We start from the raw sequence: 17,565 nt of genomic DNA, 5'->3' as shown, positions 1-17,565 counted from the left end.
GGCCTTGAACAAAGGAATGCTGAATCGAGTTGAGAGCACTAGCTCTTACACACAAACCATGTGGTACAGACAGAGAAAGCTGTTTCTGTTATGCGTCCACCCGTGCTGCTCCACTGGGTGCTGCAAAGCGTTCGATGACGTCACACGCCCACACCTGTGTTGGCGCGCAATACGGCACTTCTTTCCAGTCATCGCAAAATTGCTGCGAGCCACCTTTTTGGCATGCCTTCGGCCTGGAAAGGCATGGCGCACCTGATTTGGAAAGGATCGAAGCAGGGAAAACACGGGAGGCCAGATGTGGTGGGGTTTGGCGATCATGATCGCTCTCTGCGGACCTGGAAACCATAGATTCTGTCAGCTCCACACGTTCACCCAGACTTTGGGATAGCATCAAGACAACGTGGTGAGGCGCATGCAGAGGCACGATGAATACTTAATTGCTAGCATTTAGCGCACGGTTACGAGCCTCAACGGTGTTCAAGTTAGGAGTTTAATCTAGCGTCGCGCGGCTTCTGATCGCCACTGATGCGTGTGGCTTGCCGTCCACTCGTTAGTGCGTACATGACGTAGAGGGCAATTGCGGCCCTAGGCGTCTTTCTTGCCGTATGAAGGCCAATACATTGCAAGGCTACCCTCCACCCTTTACCCTTTGCCTCGATACATTCACACCTACGCACATCTGACGCCTAATACTGAACGTCAACATGTCGACCGGAGGTGTGGTCTACAAGGACCTCCTGCCTATCCCGGATACGGACCCTACAGAACATGAGGGGAAGTCTACCACGCTACGGAATGCGCCTACGGAGAGCCATGCGCTAGCTCTAGAGGCTGCTAAGTCAGCGCCTCCGGAAGAGAAGGGTGCAGCGCAGATAGCTCACGGAGATGAAGTGGTGGACCTTGGATGGAATGAGCCAAAGGAACTCGTCGCGAAGCCGCTCGTCGGAGGTCTGGGTAACGAGGACTTGTGGCTGTTGGTCCGACGTTTCAATAAGGTGAGAGCAAGGTGTAACTGCAACCCTACAATCGGGTACTGACAGTGAGTAGCAAATGTACCATGTCAAAGAAATTCCAACAGCGCCTCCTGGGGGCTTGGACATGAACATCGCGGATGAGGAAGAGTTCTCGCCAGACAAGCTTCGCGCCAACATCGAACGCTTATATATGACTATAGTAAGCATTCGCAGAGCAAGTAACGAACGCGCTTGGTTTAACCGCGCATAGGGCATCGGTCTAATCGGATTCGGCAAGCACATCGTTCGCATCCGCTCATGGAGAGAGACGCGTCGCACTGCATGGTTCTGCTCCGCATACTTTGCCGCCTGGATTTTCGACATGATCGTGCCCTTGATAACGGTGACTTTGGTTACGCTCATTGTCTACCCCCCGGCTCGCGGTGCCATGTTCCCACCAGCACCTATCGCTCTTGTCAGCTCTACGGGAGGTGTACAGAAGCCGAAGTCTGGAACTCTAGGCAGTACAGACAGTGCTACTGGAGCACCTGAAAACCACAAGGGTGAGGCTGTTGAGCAAGAGGCCTCGAATTTCGTCAACGGGTTTGCGTCGATAGCGCTATCGAGCGCGACTGGCAAGCACCCACAGGGAGAGCCTCCAGATGAAGACTCTCCTGACAGTAGTGTACCGGACCCTACTAGGCTCGCCATCGGTGCTGCGGATGCAAGGGATCAGGCTGCTGGCGCCAAGCCCAGCAAGCACCACGACAAGACTAAAGTTCCCATGGAGACTGCCATGTGGACGAAAATGAGGCCTATTATGCACGGTATCGCAGATGTCACAGACACATGGGAGCGGTTCGCGAAGTAAGCAACCGTTTCTCGGCGTTTACATGAAATTACTGACATGATCACAGTATGCTTGAACCGACTCCCCCATTTCCAAAGAACAGGTCTCATCTTCGACTCGCAGTCGTAGTGGCACCACTCGTTCTTGTGTCACTATTTGTAACATCGTACATGTTCATGAAGGGTGTCACTTTCGGTGCTGGCTTTGGCTTCTTCGGTGACCCTGTCATACAGCGAGGACTAGCGCTTCTTAACAAGAAGTTTCCCAACTGGCAAAAGCTGCTCGAGCTCCGTAATACGCTACTCAAGGGTGTCCCTACCAACGCCCAACTCACCGTTACTCTTCTTAGACTCGGCGAAGCGAATAAAGCCCCACTGCCACCACCGCCTCACGTAGCGCAAGCACCAGAAGAGAAGCCCGTCGATATCAACGAGGAAGAGTTGCGCGCCACAGGTGCCGACTGGCCACTCAACGCAACCCAAGAAGAACTTGATGAAGCCATGGCCCACGACCCTACTACTGCGCACGAAACCGGCGGCGAAGATATCGATCAAGCCAAAGACAGCAAGCACGGCAAGAAGGGAACTAAGATCCTCAACTTCTTCCGCGGCACCGTCAAGGGCGGCGTCGAGACCACCATGACAGCCGACAAAGTCAAAGCTGCCGCCGGCTCGACCCATGCCAAAAACAGACTGGGTGCTGTACCACGCAGGGGAGTTGATCTCACATCCGGTCCAGTCGAATTCAAAGCCCGACATGATGGCAAGAAAGGACATGTGTACATCGCTACCAAGTCCACGATTCCATCTATTGCCTTTTCCACAGACAAGACTATCGAGAAAATTGGTAGCGCAGATAGAGAGGATCTGCACCCGTCCTGGAGTTTACCGGTTGGAGAAATCATGGAGATGAAGAAGGTCGGTGGCTTTGGCTGGAAGGCGAAGTTGGTTGTTGGATGGGCTATGGGACGGGAGGTCGCTGATGGATTGATCATCACTGACAGGCAGCTCAACGAATACCGCATAATGGCGCTTCCTTTGAGAGACGAGTTGTTCAATCGGCTGGTGGCCATGGGTGGTCAGAAGTGGGAGTGTTGGTAGAGGTTTCACGATGTTCACATGGTCTAATGTTTATGAAAGAGTTCGTTCCATGATGATCTCATTGCTTGGAGAATAAGTATCTTTATCTAGCCGCGGACTCCCACTTTTCATCCCACCCTGAGGGATACATCCCATCCACTGTGCTCAGGCACTGCAGGCATATTCCACCGTGACGTGAGTCAAACCACTTTTAGTCCCACCTTCCTCCACATTCAATACCGTGAAGTCGCCTCGCCCCCACCTACTCCTCCTCCATGTCCATCTCATCGTCACCGTCGTTCTCAACAGTAGTAATGGCAGTGCCATTGGCAGCGGCAACTCCTGCATCGTACGAGTCACAAGCCTTTGCCGAAGCCAAAGCCAGCGACCGTTTCATCACCAGCTTACTGGTGTTAGCATTCAAGCCCTTGGAGCGACACATCTTCTTGAGCTCGTTCTGGTTGTACTCGTCATCAGCATCAACTATAGCCTGCAGCAGGGTGTCCTTGTCCACCCTACGCGGAAGATCAATACCACGACTCTCACAAATCTTCTTCAGATCAAGGAAGGAGAGGTAAGAACGCGGATCGGTGTAGTTGGGGTCTACTTTCTTAGTCTTGGTCTTGGTCGGGGCCGGAGAGGCGTCCTCGTTCTTCTTTGTTTCCTGGGCTTTGCCCTTGGTCTTGATCTGGGTGTTGCGCTGAGTCTTCGAGATCCTATTCGCGTTGGCTCGGGCAAGGCGGATCTGAGCTTGGGCTGCACGGGTCATGGCGCGATGAGCCTTTGCTTGCTCTTTGGCCTGGCGCTTCTCGGCGATCTCCTCTGCCTTCTGAGCGTTGAGCACCCTGGCATCGTTCTTGATCTTAGCCTCCGCAGCTTCCAGGGCGTCCTTGTCGGCTTGCTCCTTGATACGGGTCTTCTCACGCATCATGCGGTACTCTTCCATATCCATGCGGCGGGCGTCGGGGTCGTCATCCATATCGGTAGGAATGCGGGCTGTGCCTTCGACAAGTTCATTGTAACGGCTACGGCAGGCCTTGGCAGAAAAGAGTGCGTTCTTGTCCAGGCGACGCATGTAATCGGAGACTTTGCGGAAGCGCCAGGCGCGAATGCGCTCCAACTCGTAGTTGACCTCGATGTCGGCAAGTGCGTAAGCCTGAACCAGACGTTCATCCTAAAAGTTCAAATTAGCCAAATTAAAAAGGGGGTTGTCACTTGACCAGGCACTTACATCAGCGTATTCCCACTCCTTGTATCCCTCCTTAAGAAGGAAGTCAACGTTCTCACATTGAGCAAGGCGGATGCGCATGATACGCGTGGAGATGGACTTCTGGTCGTAGCGAACACGGCCATCCTTGGCAAGCTTGTCGGCGATCTGGCGATCACTGAAGCCCTTCTCACGCATCGTCATCATGAGTTCGTCATCAGAGTCCAACTCGTGAGTGACACGCTTGTGGTAAGCTGGAAGACTCTCGCCCTTGCGACGGTCATGACGGCCAAAGGTACCGGGCTTGCGCGAAGGCTTGCTGTAGAGGAAGCTGTTGTCTTCATCCAATATGAAAGCTTCAGCGTCGCCAGTTGGGACACCAATGACGGACCGCTGAAGACCCTTGGTCTTGGAGGCGTTGTTGGTTCGGACGCGCTTGCGCTTCTGACCGGTCATGTTGTCGTCGTACTCAGGATCGTAGTCGTCTACCTCGTCCTCGACCTCTTCTTCTGGGATACCAAGATCTTCATAGCCATCGAGCTTGAAGTCGCCATCGTCGGACTATTCAAGTTAGCGATATCAGAATGAGCAAGTTGTATACTTACATCGTCAGCTGCTTGAGCAGCGTCCTCGATGTAGTCGTCGTCCTCACCACTAGCACTGCCGACTGCGTCGTTCAAGTCGTCCAAGTTGTTCTGAACGGGCTTCGCGTCGTCTGACTCGTCGCCTATGGTTTCTTGTTAGATAATGCGCAGACACGATAATCATAACAGTACTTACCGTAGAAGTTGAAGGCGTCATTAGCCATGTTGCAGACTACAGTGATGAGTACGGCGGAGATATGTGTAGTGTTGGTACTGTGAAGCGCGACACAGTGATTGATTGCGTGACGGGCTTTATCGTTTCGGTGTACTGAAGCACCGCGGGGTAATCTGTCGGGGCTGCAAAAGAACAAACACGTTAGCCCACTGTAGGCGCCAAAGGTAAAGGTGGGTAGTCCGATTGCGCACGGTGTGCGGCCGGAGGCTTCAGTGAGCCCAAAGCAGATAATTCGCGCAGACAAGAAATGGATTGACTTACTTCAAAGTTATTGTAGGCGATTAAGATGGTGGAGAAAAGATGGAGGAATGAAGTGATATACTGCTTATATAGTGGGGGTGGGGAGGAGTGCGGTCGGTAGACGTGGTCAACGAAAGCACGTGATTGCGAGTCCTCCGGGCTACCTATATGTAAGAGAGAGGGACGGTGGTGAGAATGCAGCTTTAAGATATGATATCTGATATCTAAGACATGAATGAGGTGTAGGTCCCCGTTACTAATGGAAGTGCTCTCCTTGAATGCTCGGATTTGGTCAGCTTGAGAGTAATCAGGAGGCAAACCAAAATATGTGAATAACCGCGACAACATCGATGAAGTTTACCCAATATCGCTCATTAACGGTGCGTGACTAACGTTGTCGCTTGATTTGGGAGCTGTGCTATATGCTGGGGTGACCGGTCTCCTGATACTCAGAAATTCGACAAGCAGGCGAAACCACGTATCGATCGGAAACAAGCGTATCTTCCGAGGGAACCTCGAAGCCAGGAATGATCGGCGCGTGAACGATATGCCATTGTACTGCAGTTCTTAAACACCTATTGGATCTGGCTAATCGGTGGACCGAAAGTAGGTCAGAGGTGAACTTATCTACAGCATCAACCTGAATGAAAGCTAAGGCGGAAGAAATGCCACTACATAGTAGCGGAAAGTCACGAGCCGAATGTAGTTCCAACGGAGATTGATGGTGTGATCGCGGTTGCTGTTCCATAATCGAAACAGCTACAACAGACACTAATCTAGCGATTATGAGTATTCGACGTCTTCCAAATCCACGTAGTTCTTTCCGAGTGCAATGCTTAGGCATGCATGGCGATTGTTTGCAGTGGCGGATCCGTCGAAGGCTAATCTCGCAGAGGATATCGGGATATCAGCGACCGAAGCTGTGAAGAGGGTTGCCGAGAGTTTGCATTCAGATCCTACCAGGAATTGGCGTGTTCCAGAATCTTTCCAACTTCGTGCTGTCGGGGCGAGGTTTGACGCGTAACGGTGTGAGAAGTCAGGAGTCGCGCTAGTGGCCCCTCGTGGCGTGGCGCGAGCTCTAGATCGACACCCCTGCCCATGACGTAGCACGTGTAAACGCGGGACATCAAATCAGGGCTTCTACAGCGCCGACGACGACATAGCGAGCACCGCCGAGCCTGAAGATCGCCCCCAAGCGTTCCACGTCAAATCTAGAGTGCGACATATATCCTACAAACGCCCAATCTCCTAACGCGTCTCTCACCACATCCGTACCTGCCACCAACACCCAAGGCAGACGCGCATATCCAACATGGCATCCTATCTGGAGAAAGTGCGCCGCCAGTCAAAGCAGCTGTTCCCTCAGTCAAAACAGAAACCCGGCGCCCCTCCCATCGAAGACCCTCCCAAAGTCTCGGAATCCGCCGTACCGAAAGTCGAGGATGCTGCCGTCCCAAAGATCGAAGAACCCGCTGCTGGCCCTAGCGGCCCCGTCCCCTCTCCACCAGCACCAACTGTCGCCAACGCCAGCGAAGAAGTAGGAAGCGAGCCTGTCCTTGACGCCGAAGACCAGCAATTCCTTGAGCGACTTGCCGCCATCGCCGCGGAGCCCGAAGGCACGCCCCCGCCTCTCCCTCAGCGTACCGAAATAGTCGACGACAATGGCGAGAAGAAGGTCGGCAGGGATGCGCAAACAGCCCTCATGGACAATGCAGACAAAGTGCCGCTCCCCATGAGTCCACCCGAGACCACTGCTGACGCTAGCGACAAGGGCAAAGGGAAGGCCGCTGAGGGTGGACTGGGTAGGAAGAAGAGTGTCATGTCCTACTTCCAGCTGCCCAAGTTCGCCAAGAAGGACGGGGAGAAGGGCTCCAAAGACAAGAAGATCGTAGTCACGGAGAAGGACAGGACCCAATTTGCAGACGACCTGCTCGCTGCCGCCGAATCCGCCAAGGCTGCCGAGCTCACCGATGCGCAGAAGGAGGACAAAGAGTTGACGGATATTTTAGATCAACTCAACCTTTCAGCTGTCAACAACCGCGTCTTCAGCTTCAGTAAAGAGTCGGAGGAGCTTCTCAACAAGTTCACGCAGGTTCTAAAAGATCTCATAAACGGGGTACCGACAGCCTACAACGACCTCGAGAAGTTGTTTACAGATTACGACAACCAACTCAAGAAGATGTACGGCAACCTACCGCCTTTCCTGCAGAACCTGGTCAAGAGTTTGCCTGCCAAGCTCACAGCCACTCTCGGCCCAGAGCTCATGGCTGCATCGTCCGAGAAGCCAGGATTCGATGCACAGGCTTCCAGCAAGCCCAAGGGCAAGAGGTCTATGCTTCCTCAAGTGCCCAAAGTACCGAGTCTGAAGTCGCTGGTGTCCGCTCAAGGTGCTGTTGCGACGGCGCTGAGGAGCATCGTGAACTTCTTGAAGTTCAGGTTCCCTGCTCTGGCAACTGGGACCAATGTCATCATGAGTTTGGCAGTATTCGGTACGTAACATGTTTGTATCGCGTTTGGAACACAAGCTGACTCTATTCAGTACTGCTGTTCGTATTCTGGTACTGCCACAAGCGCGGTCGCGAGACCCGCCTCGAGAAGGAGCGCCTCGCTGCTGAAGACGGCCAAGCTGGACGTATTAGCAGCGCCTCCTCCATCAACGAGGAGACCGACTCTATCTTCGGTGATCAGTCCAAGGCGAAAACAAAGGACAGCGGAAAGATCACGCCTGCTTCTCCGCCTCAAGAACCACTCATCATCAAGGACAACAAAGAGAAGGAGGAAGAGCAGTCTGCGTCGGTAGCTGATCTCCCGAGTGTGTCGCATCTTCCCGATCCAAAGTCGGGAGAGGTACCCCGCACAGCCACTCCACCTCCTGATCGCAAGTAGGCACCGTGAAGGAGCGGAGATGAAGCCGAGGTATTTGGTTCAGATTGATATTCCCTATGCGTATACCCTGGCTTTAAGTAATACTTTAATTAACGACGCATAATGACGCTACCAGTTCAGTTTGCAACACTATTATGATGCACTGTATCCTGTTCTCTCAATGACGCATGATAGTACTGATCCCACAATGATTGTCGTCTCTCCCTCTCTCAAGATTTCCTCGCGTGAATTACCACGACTTCAAAGTACGCATGCACCTTCCTCTCCTTCACCCCCGATCTGAACTTGGCAAAGAATATTTGAGCCTCTTCGACCGACCACCCCATGACTTTTGTCAGCAGATACAGTCCCCAGCCCTCCGCTCCTTGAGTGATATGCAGCAAATTCCACCTTCCCAACTCTTTCATATGGGGGTCTGCCGGCCACCCATTGACAGGAACCTTGTACACTCGCTCTTCGACATCCTTGAAACCCGCGTTACGAATATACGTCGACAAATTCCAAACCTCGTAGAACGACTTACCAAAACGCTCAGATGCTTCATGGAAGAGATCGCTCCACTGAGACAAGACGTGCTCTTTGGTCAACGTGCCATCGTCGGATTTGAACTGGATGCTCATTTCCATTTCGTGGAGGTAGCCGCCTGGCTCGAGGTTGTCATAGACTTGTGTGTAGAGTGCTGGCCAGTCGCCGATGGAGCCGTATAAGGAGCGGATGTTGATGAAGTCGAAGGGCTGGGTATATGTCCATGGGAGAGTCACGTCGTCGATTTCGAATTTGCAGTTGGGAGGGGTGAATTGCGGTTGGATGGGGGAGAGGTCTACGCCGAGGATCTCGGCGCCGGGGTACTCTGGGTAATAAGTTAGTTATGGCATTCAAGAGATGGAGTAAGAGACATACCGTCGGCCATGTCCATACACCAAATCCCTGTTCCGCACCCAAGATCCAACACCTTCTTTGGCTCTTTGATAGGTGCCAGATGCAGCTTCTGGTTCAACATGATCAGAAACATATGATGCGCAATGTCGAGTTGATCATTCTGGATCTCATCGTTGGGGCCCCAGTAATCATTTTCGCCCTCACGGTACTTGTGGTAACGGCGGCCGTTTTCGAAACGACCTTTATGTATGGTTGAAGCGATGGAGGTTGTGTCGCTTGCAGCGTCGTCGTCGCCTAGAGCCGAGTCGGCGTCTGTACTATCCTGCTGATGTTAGAAGCTTCTTGAGAAATACTGAGTCGCAACGTTTGTTCCGCGGCGCATCATGTCTGAATGATCAAACTCTGTGAAGGCAAGTTTGGTATACTTACAACTAACACAAGTGGATTGACAACTTCCGCTGTTGGTGCAGGGCCTTCCACTGTTTCTGAGGGAAGCCCTATTGGGATTGCTTGACCAGCAGATGCTTCCGCTGGATCTGTTGAGGTGGTCGCCTCTTCTGGTGCGTTAGATGATGCAGTAAGGTCTTTCAGCGGTGATGATGCCCTAGCATTTTGTGGCGCAACGTTCGTGGGGTCATCTCCAGAAATTGTATTATTAGATGATGCTGTTGTTGACTCGCCCTCAATTGCCTTCTCTTTTCCTTTTCCAAGAGTTGCCATCGTAGAGATTGTGTTTCACTCTGTAAGCTGAATAACTTGGCTGATGGCAAACTGGCCGGCACAAGTTTTGTATGTCTCAAGTGTTCTTCGAGCGGCTGTTAGCGCGGCTATCAATGTCAGTGACAATAGCCGCGACTGTGCCTCAATCGTACAGCAACGGCACGGAACGAAATGGGGCAAATAGATAAGCGAGTATACAAAAACCACTATGACGTCGTTTGATGGGTCTCGAATGACTTCAGACGGGCGGAAAAAGTTCGGAAAAGTTCAAGACGACAACTAAGAGAAGAAGGAGTGGTTAATAACGGCAGGTGCCGTCACGAAGACCCTGCCCAGACAGTAACATGAATAAACTGCGCCTCTCCACAGGGCTAGAACAAACTGGCGCTGAGGTCCGAAATGCTTCACACCAACGTGCATACAAGGGCAAAAACGTGGTTGTGGACCGAGATCGCGGGAGCTTCCTGCAGGCTCGACACGACGCATCGTAGCCTGTTTTCGACCGGAGTGTTCTCCACCGAATGATTCGCTGGAGTAAGTTTCGCGATCGGATGAGATTTGATTGCGAAAACATCAAGAGTCGGTTACTGCTTCGTGTAAGATGAGACTTGAGTCACTTGACGCTGCATTGCTGCTGTACTAACTTGCCCTATCAGCTTGTTGCGTGCCTCAATCGCCCAGCTGGGGAACCTTGACAATCAACGACACGACGCTAGCGCAAGTAGTCTTGACGTGCCGCGGCGCTTGCAAACCACTCCGGTTCCCGCTATCCTCTGTGAGGGATTGGACTTGGTTCCAGATGTCGCCATGACTTCCGTCAAACGTTGCTCGTTGGTGGGGCGCACCGAGGAAGGTATGGACAACACATGGCTTGGTCACCATGCAGCTGCGAGCTCCGCATCTTCTCCAATCCTCCAAATTGGTGCTTGACCGATCAGGGCCAGTAACAATGGTTCAATAGGAGCTTGCAGCAACGCTCTCCGCTAGTTTCTGTAGCGCACAACGGCGCCCGCGCTTTCAGGAAGGGTTGCCCCACTGATGGGAAGAACTCCCATTCATCATTTGCAACTTCAAATCCTTGCGCTCTGACATCACTTCAGGCAAGCCATGGAGTCTGTTCCGCCCGAGTCATTGCTTGACAGCGTCTCACAGCGCCTGTACGCCATCGCATTCGTCGCTGTGGCGTTCTTCGCTATCGGCCGCATACGACAGTACTTGCGTCTGAGACATTTCGCCGGACCCAGGACGACGGGATTCTCTTGGCTGTGGCATTCCAAAGCTGTTATCGGTGGCCAATCTCCTAGGTACTACGGCGAGGTTTGCGAGAAGTACGGTACGTGTCAGGAAGGCAAAAGTGCTACGCGATCTGGCGGCCTTATACTGATACTCCTCATAAGGGCCGATTGCCAGGATCGCACCGAACCACCTCATAACATCAGACCCAGAATACTGGGCACGGATCAATGCAGTGCGCTCACCGTATAAGCGATCATCATGGTACTACCATAGTGCTCGGTTTGAGACGGGGAAAGACAATGTCTTTACAGATTGCGACAACGATAGCCATGATGCCAGACGGAAGAAGATGACAGCCGGGGTACGTGGATACACAATCTGGATGATGAGGTTGCGCACCTCTAGCGGAAATTTGAGCAGCTGCGTGACCGATCTGCACTTACTAACGTATTGCAGTATTCTGGTAAAGAGAATCCAACACTAGAGCCTTCAATAGACATCCATGTGAAAGAACTTGTGAATTTGGTGCGCAAGTATGCGGCCTCGAAAGCGTCAACGAAACCATCCCAGGCCATGGATCTAGCTCAGAAGATCCCCTTCTTTACATTGGACGTAATCAGTCACGTAGGTCTGGGAGAAGCATTCGGTGACTTGAATGCCGACAAAGACCTCAAAGACTACCTGAAATCGAGCGAAGAGGGTCTCAAGATTGGAAACACGGCCTTCGCAATGGGTATAGCCTGGCTCAGAGACACGCCCATCATTGGCCCCGCCATCAGTCCATCGGAGAAGGATGCCACTGGGTTCGGTAACATGATGGCTCAAGCACGAAAGATAGTCGACTCCAGGATGTTGAAGTCGACTGAAGATAAGTCTGATATGTTCGCATCATTCGTCCGCCATGGTCTCTCGGGAAACGATCTTTGTAAGTGACATGAGTGTTGTAACCAATGATTCTAGGCGTCGACTGACCCACCATCCTCAGTCCAAGAAGTTTTCGAGCAGATTCTCGCTGGGTCTGACACTACGGCTGCTGCCATTCGGACTATTCTGCTTTATATCATGAGCCATCCGCGGGTGTATGCAAAGCTGCAATCTGAGATAGATGACGCTGTCAGAAACGGCACGGCTCCCGCATCTCCTGGCATCATCTCAGATGCAGAAGTGCGCCGCCTGCCATATTTAGGCGCTGTCGTCCGTGAAGGAATGCGAGTAAGTCTTGTCCTTTCTGGAAAGGACATGGGTTTTTGAGCCAGTATGCGCTAACAGTATACCCTGCAGATACATCCACCAGTTGCCAACATTTTCTCAAGAGTCACTCCGGATGAAGGAGATGTCGTGACTATCGACAACAAGGAGTATCACATCCCCGGCGGCACCTTGGTCGGCTACTCAGCCTGGACGATGCACCGCAACAACCGCGCTCTCTACGGCGAGGACTGTGGTACCTTCCGTCCTGAACGCTGGCTGATTGATACAAGCGATGAGGAGGCGAAAGACCGTCTAACCAAAATGACGAAAACCAACGATATGATATTTGGGTACGGTCGATGGCTCTGCCTGGGACGCAACATCGCGTTGATTGAGATACACAAGTGCATCTTTGAGTTGTTGAGGCACTTTGATCTGTCGTTGACCAACCCGCTGGAACCATGGAAGACGTTCAACTCGCTTGGGTTATGGGAGATCAAGGACATGTGGGTGGATGTCACCTTAAGAGAGTAAGGCTACTGTGGTCTCCGTGGGGTATATTAAATATGCGATGGGCGCATCCGTCGCACGCCTCGTCTGGTGTAGTCAAAATGATAGTAGAATGATGTTCTGACGCGTTTTGCTTTGCTTGGTTGTGAGGGCAACATTGATGCTCGAGTTCCGAGCAGCCAATCGGCTGAAGCGCAGACAGCGACGTACCAGCGACGAATATGTCTGAGCCTGGGACCTCTCCACCCAAATATGGCAGCATTGACCAAAGTCGCATAGCTCATATTCTGGAGATAATCGCCATGTGCGCAGACTTGACGGATATCTCCAACAGCGACAAACGGCCGTGGCTGAAGTAATCCGGAACATGGCGAGAGCGCTCCATATCAAACCAACCATGGCAGCCACCTTCGCCCGCCATCACAACTTCGACCAAGTCCCCACGTACAATCACGGTAACGCCATCGCGAACCAACAGCCGCCTTACGATGCCTATGCCGCGTCGCATCATCATGTCGCAGCCCGCCACAGCAACATGGCAGCCTATTGCGAGCCTACCACCGCCAACGCCCACCATGCTGCCAGTATGAACGACCACGGGCAACAGCACGATCACAGCTACTCCCCAGACGACACGTCTGGAAAGCGCGAGAGCTTTCAGCATGGCTTAGCCGGCCAACATCACGACTACAGGATCCACAGCCCTACGTCCGAAGCATCTTACATTGGCATCCAGCACAATTCGGCACAAGCACCCCTAGACAATGACGCGTCTGACCGCCAGTTCGCTATGCTTCCGCCTTCCAACTCGATACACCCTTCGTGGCAATCCCTCCACGATTACGCGCAGTCGCACGCCGCCGAAAACGGATATGCGCTATCTATCAATACGACGGCTAAAAACCGGTCGCGCATCAAACTCGCCTGCGTCTGCTACGGCCAGCCGAAGAATACACACAAGCTTACGGCCGAGACGAGAGTCAGGAAGAACAGGGTCAGCTATAAGACAGGATGCAAGATGTGGATCGAGGGCAAGAAACAGGACGACGGCACGTGGCTCTTGCGCGTGGGCGAACCACAGCACAACCACCCCGGGCGCGAGAGTGCCGGATGGGCTGTACAACGGAAGAGGACTTGGGGTGTAGTAGGAGGGCGCATCGGGGTTGGAGGCGTCACAGCGAAAGAGGAACTCGCTAAGTCGAGCCTGACGCAAAATCAGGAAACCCTCGAAGACGTGGACGCGGAAGCCGACGGCGACGAAGACACAACCAGCGCACCTACACAGGCACCGAAGAAGCCCCAACACAGCCTCGAGCGTGGAGGTCTCGTGTGGAGGATCGTCGAACAAGAGATGCTACGAAAGGGTGAACCGAACCAGGGCCGCGACCGAGGGGTTGGAAGAACAGTCGAAGTGCTACAAGCAAGACTACCGGGTATACACATCTTTAAGCGTGACGTTTACAACATACGAGCGCAGATCAAGAGAGCCCGGAAAGCAGCAGGCCAACAAGTCGGCGACGGTCTCAATAGCTCAGACGACGAGGCTGAGGGTGAAGCCGAAGTCGATATCCACGATACCGCCCAACTCAACGCTGACACCAGTACTTCTCAATCAGCCCAACGACCCGCTCCCCACCAGCAAAACACATACCAACACCCCACCTCCCACACCCTCAAACCGCCCGCGCCCTTCCCACTCGTCCGAAAAGATTCACGCATCGACCCCACACTGGACAATCGCTGTCCGCCACCACTGAATCCCCCCGAGGCCGTTGATATAGAAGTTGATCAGCTAAGGCGGGAAAATGCAGAGCTAAGACGCATGTTGACGGAGCGGACGAAGCAGGTCAAAGAGAAGACGACGGAGTTGGCGGAGAGGGCAAAGGAGATCAAGGATAAGACTACGGAGATGGCGGCGCTGAAGAGTCAGGTGGAGCTGTTGAGTAATATGATGATGACGAGTGGGAGGGGTTTGATTGGGGGGTAGTGAATGTATGTATTGGGAGATTGAGGGGATGGGTAATGAGAAGGGTATGTACAACCCATATATTGTACGAAGAAGAGATATGGAGATATGCAAAGGTACTCAGATTTACATATATAATCGTAAACAACGAACAATCGAATAAGCTAAACAAAAAAGCCAAGAGGTATCTCAGAAAGGTATCCGTAAAAACAACCCTCCCAAAAAGGTCCCTTTGCAAACACCCAATCAACAACATCAGCGTGGTATCCAGCACCAGAAACTCCATCATAAGCTCATAGCCAACTCGTTAACCCGTCGCTCATATCAATCACGGTTTCGGCGACGTGTTTCACGCCTCCTCGACCATGTCCTCGTCCTCACCCTCGGCGAGCATATCCTGCTCTTCACAGCTACGCTCCACTTCATCAGCGATGAACTGCTCGTACTCCTCCAAACTCTTCTGTACGTGGAGTTTGAAGCGCACGATGTCGTCAAGCATGCGCTCGATTTCGGTGTGGAGTTCTTCGCGGAGGGCGTTGGCGCGGAGTTGGAGTTGTTCGTACCTGATTAGTGCTGTTAGCTTTACTGTATGCTGGGTACGGAGGTTTAGGGCTGAAGGTCTTACTCGATGTTGACGGCCATCTCTCGTTGTACCATGAGTTGTACGCTTTCTCCCAGACCGCTACGCATGCGGCCCAATTCCTTCTCCATTCGCTCAATCTGTGCGTCAGATTGGCTCTTTTGCGTATTTGTTATTTCGCGGAGCTTTTCTAGCTCCTCCTCTGCTTGAGCTACGCGGTGACCGAGAGCTTCGACTTCGGCTTGCTTGTCGTCCATGGCTTCTTTGATCTTGTCGAGGAGATCGTGGTTGTTCATGTCGGCTTCTAGGGCTTGGTTGCGTCGTTCGGCAATCTCTTTGCGGAGTGCAATTATGTTGGCTTTGACTGTACCACGGAGGTCCAGGTTGAGGAGATGTGCTGGCGAGTACCCTGTGCCTGCGTCGTGCAGAAGACGGTCTGATGCGTCTTGTGACGAGCCACCCATTTGTGACCCTGAGAAGTTGGGGCCATCTGTGATAGTGAGGACAAGTTCATAGTCTTGCCCCTTGGCGTTGACGGCCGTAGAAGGGATGACGCCGATCTGGTAGCCCAGATTGTTGTACCGCTCCATTGTTTGTTCGAGTTCATCCAATTTGCGAGATGCAGCGATTTCCTTCTCTGCAACCCGCTTCTTGGACTCCTCCAAGCGGACTGTCGTTGCTTGGAGAGAAGTATCAAGGCGGTCTCTTTCATTTGCCATACGGTCGATATCCGCAATGGTCATGCCTCGACCGTCAATGATAGCTTGGAGCTCTTGCTGCTCCTTCTCTGAGGCCTCAAGTTCAGCCTCAATCTCTTCAATGGACTTCTCTAGGAATGAGCAGCGGTCACTGTACTTCTTGACCTTAGCGTCCATGGAGTTGTTGTAGTTCTCAAACTTGACACGATCTTCTTCGAGGATGCGGATCTGCTCCTCCAGCTTTTGGATCCGGGGGCCGGACTTTCCTAGTTCTTCGATCTGATCCTGTAGGTATTTGTGCTCGGCCTCAAGGAGGGAGACCTGCTCGTGATGCTGGGCATTGGCGGCGTCGAACTTGGCGGCCATTGTCCGGATATGAGGCTCCATGTGCTTCTTCTGTGCCTCTTCATCGTCATCGTCATCTTCTGCGGAAAGCCAAGTGCTGTAGGCGTCTGACAAGAAGTCAAAGATGATGCGGTCTCCAGAGACGTCGAAGCCAGCCTCAAAGCAAGCGTCGTCGTATGTACCGGCCTCGTAAGCCTGCATCAGGCGTGCCAATTGCATCATCCAGTGCAAAAGACCCAAGAATGTGTACCAGTTGTTTCCGCCAACAGCCGCGATCTGGGACTTCATGATCGACTTCTCAAAAGGGTAGCGCATCTGCTTCAGCAGTACTGGCACCTCCTGATCAATTGATTTCTGGAAGCGATAGCTGGGATCAATGCGGTTGTAGAGCCATTGGAACATGCAGTTGAAGTCCTTCTGCGTTGGCGAAGTCATGGCTTTTGCCGAGAGGACATGTTTCGATTCCATCTCAAAGTTGTTTTGGGTCAGGAACTCGAGCAGCTCCTGAGCCATGTGCTGACGGGTGCTCGCATCTTTGAGTCGGCGCGGGTCCGTAGGGGGGACGGATGGCATGGGCGCCTGTTGGAAGAAGGATTGTTTCACACCAGATTGTCCAGTTACATGCGAGGCTCGCGATTTGAACACGCTGCTCCGCCGTTGTGCGCTCTGCTCAAAGTTCGGCCCGGAAGGGGGAGCGGGTGTCTGGAATATGGAGGCGCCAGGCGCAAAACTCTTGCGCGCACTGCTTGCGCCGAAGTTGCTCGTCGAGTTGCGATGTACTGACTGGAAGCCTTGCGCAAGGTCTGTTCCGGAGGATGAGCGTGGGAAGAGCGGCTGGCTCGGGCGACCGGGCGCGAGGGACATTCTACTCCCACTCTTCGACCGGGCATGGTTCGGAGGGAATTGGGGTTGGTTCATGTTGTTGATGGAGCTCGAGCGCTTCATGGCGGAAGCGGGCATGGGAATCGCGGAGGAGTTGTTGTTTACTGGTCCTAGAGTCTGCGCGCGTGGTTAGGAGATGCGACGAGAGGGGGTCGCACACGATACTGACCTGACGGCGGACCGAGAACATTCCCGGGTCGGCCATAGTATGTGTTGTGACAATTATGCAGCGCTTGTCGGTCTGTTCGCGACGTCGCGGGTCAGCAAGGCGGGAGGCCGAGGGGGGTAGGGCTGGTGTTGATGCACCCGCACCCGCCTATGCAATGTTTGTTGTGATCAGGGTTTCGCGCTAGCCCACCGCAGCAACGCGCCTGGTCCGCGCCACGTGGGGTACGTATCTTGCATTGTTGACGTCTGATTATCTCGAATACGAGGCAGGTGGAGGCGGTAGTAAGGTAAGAGTGTTTATTTATAGCGACCGGCAGCGAGAGATGCCACGGCCAAAGACGCACTGTTGAAGGGAA

At 53.0% G+C, this 17,565-nt stretch overlaps 7 protein-coding genes across 7 annotated transcripts; 4 read left to right on the top strand and 3 right to left on the bottom strand.

Moving 5' to 3' along the window:
- Positions 1 to 704: 704 nt before the first annotated feature.
- Positions 705 to 2,903, top strand: J4E88_005646 (uncharacterized protein; the record flags this gene model as incomplete). Its single annotated transcript, XM_049399280.1, has 4 exons — positions 705 to 995; positions 1,048 to 1,173; positions 1,225 to 1,820; positions 1,871 to 2,903. 4 exons carry the CDS (start codon positions 705 to 707, stop codon positions 2,901 to 2,903), a joined length of 2,046 nt encoding a protein of 681 aa, XP_049255071.1.
- A 241-nt stretch (positions 2,904 to 3,144) lies between these two features.
- J4E88_005645 (uncharacterized protein) lies at positions 3,145 to 4,897 on the bottom strand (the record flags this gene model as incomplete). The annotated part of the gene is made up of 4 exons (XM_049399279.1): positions 3,145 to 4,056; positions 4,114 to 4,650; positions 4,695 to 4,816; positions 4,870 to 4,897. 4 exons carry the CDS (start codon positions 4,895 to 4,897, stop codon positions 3,145 to 3,147), a joined length of 1,599 nt encoding a protein of 532 aa, XP_049255070.1.
- A 1,563-nt stretch (positions 4,898 to 6,460) lies between these two features.
- J4E88_005644 (uncharacterized protein) lies at positions 6,461 to 8,034 on the top strand (the record flags this gene model as incomplete). Its single annotated transcript, XM_049399278.1, has 2 exons — positions 6,461 to 7,637; positions 7,688 to 8,034. 2 exons carry the CDS (start codon positions 6,461 to 6,463, stop codon positions 8,032 to 8,034), a joined length of 1,524 nt encoding a protein of 507 aa, XP_049255069.1.
- Positions 8,035 to 8,243: 209 nt separating this feature from the next.
- Positions 8,244 to 9,979, bottom strand: J4E88_005643 (uncharacterized protein; the record flags this gene model as incomplete). Its single annotated transcript, XM_049399277.1, has 4 exons — positions 8,244 to 8,884; positions 8,935 to 9,235; positions 9,343 to 9,517; positions 9,972 to 9,979. 4 exons carry the CDS (start codon positions 9,977 to 9,979, stop codon positions 8,244 to 8,246), a joined length of 1,125 nt encoding a protein of 374 aa, XP_049255068.1.
- A 761-nt stretch (positions 9,980 to 10,740) lies between these two features.
- Positions 10,741 to 12,594, top strand: J4E88_005642 (uncharacterized protein; the record flags this gene model as incomplete). The annotated part of the gene is made up of 5 exons (XM_049399276.1): positions 10,741 to 10,966; positions 11,031 to 11,230; positions 11,326 to 11,794; positions 11,855 to 12,081; positions 12,151 to 12,594. The coding sequence occupies 5 exons, from the start codon at positions 10,741 to 10,743 to the stop codon at positions 12,592 to 12,594; spliced, it is 1,566 nt and encodes a 521-aa protein (XP_049255067.1).
- A 373-nt stretch (positions 12,595 to 12,967) lies between these two features.
- J4E88_005641 (uncharacterized protein) lies at positions 12,968 to 14,557 on the top strand (the record flags this gene model as incomplete). The annotated part of the gene is made up of 1 exon (XM_049399275.1): positions 12,968 to 14,557. One exon carries the CDS (start codon positions 12,968 to 12,970, stop codon positions 14,555 to 14,557), a length of 1,590 nt encoding a protein of 529 aa, XP_049255066.1.
- A 328-nt stretch (positions 14,558 to 14,885) lies between these two features.
- J4E88_005640 (uncharacterized protein) lies at positions 14,886 to 17,246 on the bottom strand (the record flags this gene model as incomplete). The annotated part of the gene is made up of 3 exons (XM_049399274.1): positions 14,886 to 15,099; positions 15,162 to 17,158; positions 17,211 to 17,246. 3 exons carry the CDS (start codon positions 17,244 to 17,246, stop codon positions 14,886 to 14,888), a joined length of 2,247 nt encoding a protein of 748 aa, XP_049255065.1.
- Between the last annotated feature and the right edge of the window lie 319 nt (positions 17,247 to 17,565).

This window comes from Alternaria novae-zelandiae, assembly GCF_023758075.1.
Source record: "Alternaria novae-zelandiae strain BMP 2774 chromosome Unknown scaffold_10, whole genome shotgun sequence".
NCBI lineage: Eukaryota > Fungi > Ascomycota > Dothideomycetes > Pleosporales > Pleosporaceae > Alternaria > Alternaria novae-zelandiae.
This window is presented reverse-complemented; position numbering and strand designations above follow the sequence as displayed.